This window comes from Coptis chinensis, chromosome 3 (assembly GCF_015680905.1).
Source record: "Coptis chinensis isolate HL-2020 chromosome 3, ASM1568090v1, whole genome shotgun sequence".
In the NCBI taxonomy this organism is placed as follows: Eukaryota; Viridiplantae; Streptophyta; class Magnoliopsida; order Ranunculales; family Ranunculaceae; genus Coptis; species Coptis chinensis.
In genome coordinates, this window is record NC_141458.1 from 22,608,144 (window position 1) to 22,617,100 (window position 8,957).

The 8,957-nt window shown below is 35.4% G+C and overlaps 2 protein-coding genes across 2 annotated transcripts; one reads left to right on the forward strand and one right to left on the reverse strand.

Moving 5' to 3' along the window:
• The first annotated feature begins 213 nt into the window (after window positions 1-213).
• LOC147508648 (uncharacterized) lies at window positions 214-3,763 on the forward strand. The gene is made up of 5 exons (XM_086599152.1): window positions 214-596; window positions 744-841; window positions 933-1,040; window positions 1,121-1,461; window positions 3,544-3,763. Coding segments are annotated over exons 2-5 (516 nt in total). The 5' UTR covers window positions 214-596; window positions 744-775; the 3' UTR covers window positions 3,545-3,763.
• A 1,474-nt stretch (window positions 3,764-5,237) lies between these two features.
• On the reverse strand, window positions 5,238-8,690 carry LOC147508649 (large ribosomal subunit protein eL28z-like). Its single transcript, XM_086599153.1, has 5 exons — window positions 8,535-8,690; window positions 7,599-7,890; window positions 7,245-7,408; window positions 5,605-5,756; window positions 5,238-5,297 (listed from the first exon to the last, which is right to left on the reverse strand). The coding sequence occupies exons 3-4, from the start codon at window positions 7,341-7,343 to the stop codon at window positions 5,616-5,618; spliced, it is 240 nt and encodes a 79-aa protein (XP_086455279.1). The 5' UTR covers window positions 7,344-7,408; window positions 7,599-7,890; window positions 8,535-8,690; the 3' UTR covers window positions 5,238-5,297; window positions 5,605-5,615.
• Window positions 8,691-8,957: the final 267 nt, after the last annotated feature.

Sequence of the window (8,957 nt, forward strand, 5' to 3'; positions counted from 1 at the left end):
TAACAAATATCTTGTCTTCTAAATAATTATGAAAGCCAAAAACGGGGCCTAGAAAGAAGACCCAAAACCTAATTCTTAAGAACCACTTAGCACGAGGGGTGGAAAACCGAGGATAGAGATTGCTATTGGGAAAGATAGGCCTGTAGATGCAATTGGAGCCAACAAAGGATCACCGAGCTTAAGCCATTTGCTAGGTTTAGAATACCGCCTTTTGCCCATTACTGGAAAGACGTGACTGATGATCAAAGGAAAAGTCTTCACAAGCTTGTTTTGGTAATTGATGTTTGTTTATTAATTGTTTCTTTTACTAAACTCTTTAAAGCATCGTGCTGAAAATTACGTCTTTATGATATCTTTGTCTGTATTTTATTTTATTTGTTTTGTAGGAAAAGTTTGACATGGACATCCATCTACCACATGTCGAAACTCATGTTAATAATTATATTAGGGATCGTTTCAGAGATCATAGGTGTGCCCTTCACAAGTACTACGTGAGCATTCCAAATAATGTGAACAAACGTCAACACCCATTTGATGGTGTATCACAAGAGTCTTGGGAGAGATGGTGCGATCTGTGGGAAACAGATAAGTTCAAGGTAAGTGAGTTTACTCCTCTTTTTAAAGAAGAGGTTATGGCGGCCAAATTCAATGTGGGAAGTGGTAGTGCTAAAGGGTTGGTTGTTGTACTTATACACATTATAATAGTTCTTTTTATGATGCATTGCTTATTTGTTTTAACCCAGGATGTTAGTACGCATAACCAATACAGCCGCTCATGCCTTGTCGTCAACCATTGTGCTGGTTCAAAATCTTTTGTCTCTTGGATCCGTCTGCTGACATGGTACACTTTAATTGATTAATTTTAGATATTATAAATAGTTTTCTTTTTAGTACTAACTTTGGAATTTTGTCTGTCTTTTAAAATGACACAGCCGGTTGATCCAGAGACTCAACAAGAGGCTGGGATGATCGCACTATATCGTAAGACTCATTTCAGTGAGAAAAAGGGGTGGGTTTCTCCTGAAGCAGAAAATAATTATGTAATTAACTCGTACTTACCCTTTAAGTTAGCTAAATCGTACTTTTGTGAGATAGTTATATTTATTTGTTTTCTTTTCAGGAGAGAATGGTGGAATTACAAAATCAACCTACATTAGAAGGTTCTAACCCTTTGACTGAAGAAGAGATTTTTGATGAAGTCTTGGGCGTAAGACCTGGTTATAAACATGGTCTTGGACATGGCGAGGCACCCCCATCCCGTAAACGTGTGGCTGGATATGAGCACCCAGATGTGGATCAGTTGAGAGCAAGGGCAGAAGAGGCAGAGTCTCAACTAGAAGAGTTGCGAGGATGGAAGGAAGCGGCTCAAGAGACACAAGAAACACACCGAGCACAAATTCAACAACAACAACGCCAGTTGGACTATCTCATGGAGAAGCTTGGTGGTCCTCCTTCAATGTGGTATGATTTATGAATTTAACTGTTTTCTGATATGTGTTGGTGTTGCTTGATTGGGATATAGTTGTTTGATCGGAATGAATAAGCCTCCATATCATGTTTTAGGTTGTATATAGTCCATTCAGTTTTGGTAAATGGAATATGGGTTTTTCACCGTCTTGTGAAATATATTATTGTGATTTTCAGGTTATGATAGGTTATTGTATTTATGAAATGTTGAAAATACAGAGGAGACTCTGTCGAAATTTTACTATAAAAGTCACATATCTTATCTTAGGTATGTAATTGTTTGAGATTTGGGTAGACATAAACTTTAAGTAGATGACCTATTAGTTCATAGCTCCTCACTAAATTCTTCCACCCCTATTGTTTGTGGCTTTATTTATTTATGTTTAAATTAATTTCTTTAGATTTACTTTCCCTAGTATTGATTTGATTAGTTCTATTTAACTCTATTCTATAAGTATGTATCTTGCAGTATATATAGGTCTACCTTACTTGACTATGTTATGTAATTTTGAGGTGATTTGTTTCACGTTGGCTGTGTTGGGGTGGGGTTTCCTGTTGGTGGTTGATTAGCATGATAGGTGGGTAATCCTTTTTGTTATGAGGGAGGGTAGAGCTTTTTATTTTTTTCATATTGTCTGAGTCAGAACCTTTAGTTAGACTGATCTTGGGTAGGTTCCAAACCCGCGGATTCATCTTAATGCTACTTGGGGAGATAACTTGTCATCTTCAATAGAACTTGTCACCCTATTCATGTGTTTATGTGGAGTACACATAAACAGAGTCTTCTGGTGAATCTATTGATCGAAGGGGGTTTTTTTATCGAAGAAGCTCAGCCATATTCAGAGTCTTCTAGTGAATCTATTACTTTGGAAGGGTCAACCGATTCCTTTAGTACTATGCCTACTGAGGTTAAATCCCTATCTGTTGAGTCTAGCTCGAATGAAGATGAGCCGTGTGTATATGAACCTTGATGATCCCATTGAAGCTAACTCTAGATTTACAAGTGAATATCCAACAGCTACTACTTTGTGATGTTGTGAGTGATGTTGAATCGAGCCCATTGGATAGAGCCGATGGTCTTGTTAAGGTTGATGCAATGGCCAATCGGAGGAGATCAATAGGATCTTGACTTGGGTATCTGGAATCAAGTTCCTTGAGTTTGAAGTATCTTGATGCAACAGGGGAGTTGCTTCTTCGAGGAGGTTCTTCAGGGAAACACCTCAATTGCTAAATGCAATAAAGAGTCGATTTTAAAGGAATTTTCAACAGATGAATGCTTGTCATATGAGGGTGAGATACATGAAATGGCTGAGACATCTTGCATTGTTCCTTCTGCTGGTTCAAATTCAGTTACAAAAGTTGTACAATAGGGGAGACCTTTCACCTATACCTTGCCAAAATTCAGTTACCTATACCTATACCTTGCCAAAATTCAGTTCCTTCTGCTGTTTCAAATTCAGTTACAAAAGTTGGAGAATCAATGCGAGAAGAATTATATGGATGTAGATGAAGCCCAGCAGCCACATAAACACATGAATAGGATACACAAGGTTGTTGTTTGTGTGTTTGGCGCTGGCCTTTTGTACTTGCCAATGTTGTCTCTTGCCTCACTGAATTCTTCCACCCCTTCCCCACCCCATCGCCATCCACCACCACTCCGCCTGCCATCACCATCTTCTTCCGCTTGGACATTAGAATGTGAGCTGTGAATTATTAGACATTCTTATTTGAAGTGGAAATGGGATTTTGGCTTATATATTCGTGGTCTTTAGAGTCTATGCTTTCCTTAGTGCCTTGCTAAGGAGGTATATAACTTCGTACTGCAGACTCCTCTAGCCTTGTACCTTTGTGCCTCTTCATATTAATGAAATTCTTGTTTTGTATATAATTCAGTTCTTAGATTTATCTCAATGAATACTAGCTAGTAGAGGTCTAATGGATAAATTATTTTGATACAATTTAAACTTAACATAATTGTTAATAGTTCACTGGATTTTAATTTTGACGTGATGAAACTATTATATTTTTTGTTTCAATTTTTTTTTGTGGTCTAATAGATAATATCTTTGTATGCAGATAATCTTATGCCAAAATGGATCGGTTTGGTATTAGTTTTTGTGAAGAAATGGCGTTTTAGAATTGCAAGAGGCACTAGAGGAATCTAAATGTTATTTATTATCATTTTTTATTTTGTGAAGATGGTTCATTCTCAAGCTACTTGAGGGATGTTTAGAAATGTTTTTGTTTAAGTTAATACTTTTCTTAAGATGAGTTCGAAATAAAAATTATGAAAGGGGATGATGCAACTCTCTTTTGTTTCTAATGGAGTGAATTAACTCACTTTTATTTATTGAAAATTTGTTGCTTAAGATAATTGATGTTCTGGTTGTGTTTATTTGTTGAATAGAGGGCAATCGAAACGATATTAGTGATCAAAATAGTCTTTTGTGACGTATGTAGTGTGGGAATATGATTACAATTAACCAATAGCTACGATGAAAACGTCACTTATAACACTAATTTTTTTTAATTTGTTTTACCTTTTTCGACGATAGAAACGTCACTAAAAATACACAAAATTCAAATATTTTAGATCTTTAACGATGATAACAACGTCGCTTATATAACCAAAGTTTCAAATTACTAATATCTTTAGTGACAATAAAAACGCCGCTAATAAGATATTTGTTTTTTTAATTTTTTGGACTTATAGCGATGATTAAAACGTCACTAATAATGCTAAAATTTTCAAAATTTTCAGACTTTTATTGACGTTAAAAATGTTGCTAGTAATGCTTTATTACCGACGATTTTAAAAAAATGTCGCCAAAATTTCATCTTTTCGCGGCGTTATCGCAATGAGAATACCAAAATGAGTTAGCGGCGAAATTAGAGAAATAGCGACAGTATAAACGTCGATAAATATCGGCTATTTGGCGGCGTTAAAATAAGCGTGGCTGCATATCATTGCCGACTATAGCATTAGCGACGTTGACTCGACACTCCAAAAAGCGTCGCCAATTTGTATTAGCGACGTTTATGCAATTTTCAGCGACAATTTTTTTTGTCGCCAAAGACCCTGTTTCTTGTAGTGCACTTAAACAAATATATCCCACAACACTACTAGATTTTTCTAAGATCACCACAGAGGATGGGACTCGATGCAAAGGTAAGCTTGCTCCTTTGTGACCTTGAAATCATGAGTTCAGTCACAGTAACTGTCTCAGCACTTGTAGGGTAAGGCTGCATACATCTGACCAACCCGGACGGCAACGTACTAACGGGAGCCTTGTGCACTAGGCTAACCGTTCGTGATAGACTGAATAGATAGTTCGAACCTAGATAAGATAGTATAACAAACAGGACAAAAAAAGGAGATCTAGATGTGAGTTCAAAATATGAAGTACCTTCTTAATAGTGTGTGACCAAAATCAGCAGTATCATCGTTTTTGCTTGTTTTAGATGAAGAAGGAATCTTTCCATACGCTAGGAGTCTTGAATGTGATAGTTTAAGCTCTGCTTGATGGCGCCTACTCTTGCTCCACCTAGACATACCACCCACTTCACCATGGCGCCCAACCCATGGAAGGGTTCCCAAAGGACTTGGACATGAGCACCTTGTCTGGCTTTATGGACTTCAGCTGGTGACCCATGTACCTTTTTACATGCTCCAATGATGAGCTTTGAAAAGTTTCCACCATGAGTAGTCACAAACGCATCTGATTTCAAGCACACCAGGAAGTCGTGAGTCGCCAAGTTTGGGTCAATCCGGTCACATGCTTCCTGAAACCAGCCAATTCCTCTTTGCTTGTAAGTTCCTCCTTTGTAACCTGGTTAGAATACCAAAAAAAAAAAAAAAAAAAAGGAATAATAGCAATTAATTGGTATCTATTTCGTGTAAAGGATGTCAATGAGTATTAGGGTGTTACTAATACCAGCGACTGAAGACTAGGGTTTCATTTCTCATTTTCTCATTATCAAAGCTACTTCAATAATTTTTCTTAGAAAACAACAAATACCTTGTACCAGACAGGGTATTCTAACCACGTTACAAAGCTACATACTATGCCTTCATAGGCTTCAAAGAAAAACTAAAGAATAACAAGGTCCCTCACAAATCGAACTCAAAGTACTTACTATAATTTCTCTCATTTTCTTCCAGGGATCCTGACATTTTGCATGTTCCTCTTCTTCACACCAGACTTGTTGACCTTGAGGCTCCTATAAACAGCACTCAGCCTAGCAAGTGCAGCATTCATCAAATCAGGTTTGTAATTGTTTTCTCCAACCTACATTAAATGTTGAAATATGCATTAGATTGTAAAATTTGGTGGAAAGCAAGCAAGTACGCTACTTACTAAAAAAAACTCTGCTAAAAAACAAGTTTTGCCATTCAATCTACTGTCACACAAATAATACAATGGATATGAAAAACAACAAATTTTAATGATAGACTGCGTGATTCCAAAATGATGCTTATTAGATAAAAATCAAACATAACATTAAAGGATGTACTAGAAGTCTGTTATATCAGAATAACTCTGTTTCACTAACCTACTACTACACATTTCTGAATAAACAACCAAACTAGCCAGATCCCTAAGGCGTGCATGATATTATATTTGCATCGACTAATTTACCAAAAATCCAAAATCATACATTAGTCTCAAATGCAGTAAAGTATGATACTATCATGTCCCTCATTACAGACCTCATCAACCTTAATTTTACTAATTCCACTAAAAAGATCATAGCAGACTACATATGGTGTAGTTCCTTGCCTCTTTCTTTCATCAGTTTCTTAAACTTTGTATCATGTAGTTTTTCCACTAAAAAGATCAAAGCAGACTACATATGGTGCAGTTCCTTGTCCGCTTTCTTTCATCAGTTTCTTAAACTTTGTATCATGTAGTTTTAATCGGTTTTCTTTTGCTTTCTTTATAGAATTGTGTGTGAAATAATCATGCGGAACATTAGAACAGTAAATAATGCAATCAACACGGCTTACTTTCAAGTATAGAAGTACTAAAGTCCAGGGTAAAAGGATTTTTTTTAAATAAAGATAAACCACAGTCACTACTAACACAACATTGCAAACTTTGACAAATGGCAAAACACTAGGATCCCAGACTCAAAGATCAATATGAAATTATGTTAGAAGTTTAAGCTTGATATACCCTTTCACATGATTAGCCAATGGAGTAAATCCCTTTAACACAAAGAATAGTATCCATACCACCACCATAAAAACCACTGGGATCTGTCAGTTAAAAATCAAATGAACTGTTACTCTTGTCTCAGTTTCATTCCAAATGTACATTGAAAAAAGGAAAAGAAATTGAATCCCAATGATATGGTATCAAGTCGCTATTCGGTAGTTGTCAATTAGTATTTCCCAACTAGTTTGCAAAATCATCATAGTTTAGCACTCATAATTACAAACAGAAACATTCATCCCATAAACCAAACTACAAATTTCAATTATATTATCTATTATCATTGCACGACATATTAAACATTAGAATTCTATATAATAGCATCAACCAAGCAAACACAATTATTTAACAACAAGCAAATAGGTACATTAGCATAACATTCCAGATTCCATAACTCGTCAATACAATGTAACCACATAATAACATTCAACATTTCACTTAAAATATTACTTCAATTATTCTACACAATCATTTATCATGAACAACCAAATAACATATCATTAACAATATCACAAGTACAAGAATCAATAACCAAATAACGAAATAACAAAACGAATATACCTGATTAGAAACAGCCTTATCCATACGATAAAACTCCTTATTCATAACAGACTTTTGCTTCAACTTCCCTGGCTGATTCTGTTTCTTAGTCTTACTCATCGCTAACTCCACAGTCAAATCTTTCCCTCCTCCTTGAATCGCAACTGTCTTCTTATTAGCCAACCCTTCAAAACAAAAAATAGTCAAACACCCAAATCACAAAACAAAAAAATAAACAAAACCCAATTTCTCAAAACCCAGTTTAGAAAAACAAAACAAAATTTCTTCAAATATACTTCAATAAATAAAATGTATATTTTTGAGTCGATAAATAAAATACTTATCCTATTCTAAGGTCGTCTAGGTCGTACGTACCTTAGATGTTATTTGATGAATTTTCACACATTTGACGAGCTCGCCATACTTCAATTCTTCAAGGTGAGTTCACTGTTTGATTGTGTATTCTTGAACCTATATGATACAAAATGAGTCCAAACAAAATATAGGTGTTTCATACCAAACAAGTTGTGCGACACATTACGGCTAATGCAATTGTATGACCTGACACATAGGATACAAAAATGGATCTGTGTTCACTTGTAAATTTAGGGCATGATAGTTCACCCTCCACTTCAGCCTGTTGATTTTCGGTGGAACATTATCATACCTGAACATCCCAAACAGATCAGTCTTGATAATTTAAAGCGGTTTGCACATCTGAAAACAATGAGAGGACATGATGGTTAAAATAATCAAAAATTCATTTACCCACCAGCCGATCAACTAAAGGTTTGGCCATTATCTTCTTTTCCTTAACCCGTGCAGCACATTGTCAATGTAAAATTGCTCCAAATTCCAACCCCCAGGACTTATTTTACTTAGTCGTTGAAGAAGAAGAAGAGCGCTCGAGAGTTTTTTAATTCATTGTTTTTCATTCATTGTTTTTCATGGTGGAGTTTCATATAAGTGGAGTTCATAACTAATTTAGCAGAATACTAACATTGTAAAGATTGGGAACATTATTCAACATTTTCCATAATTTGATCGTAAAATAAAAAGGCCTAATCTAGATAGAGAAGACACGAGATACGAAAAATTATGCATCTAGGTTTCATTACCAAACGCAAAACCAGCTGACAAATCAATGATTCACTAATTTCGAATATGATTACAATACTAATATGTTTAACAAATTTCGAATCTGATTATATGTTTAAAGATTATATGAATTAATCATTGACGGATTAAAAATCGTCAAAATCTAACCTAATCGCTTAACCATAACAACTGAAATCAAATAATTTAAATTACCTGAAAAGATTGTAGATTTGATGTGATTGAGATTGGATTTGATAAAGAGAGCAATTTGAGGATCGATCAAATATTATGAAGAGAAATTGAGGATTTTGGGAGTGATTTGGGAGCGAGATTTTTCTTATTTTTGTGAGAGAGAAGAAACAACTTTTTTTGGGATGATTTTTTTTTATTTTCTATGGGTTGTGATCCGACGTTTACGGGGAGTTCAACGACGCGTGTTGGGCGTGCTCACAAAAGGACAAAAAAAAGCGTCGGTAGTCTTGTCTTTTCTTTTTAAATCTGGTGTAGTGTTTGCCTTTTAGTTATACATACTAGTTCAATTAGTTCAATTCATTAGTATATATTAGGCAGAGGTATAAGGCCAAAAATCCCTGAGTAGGAAAGAAGTGTCTCAATTAGGGAAATTATAGAGGATTA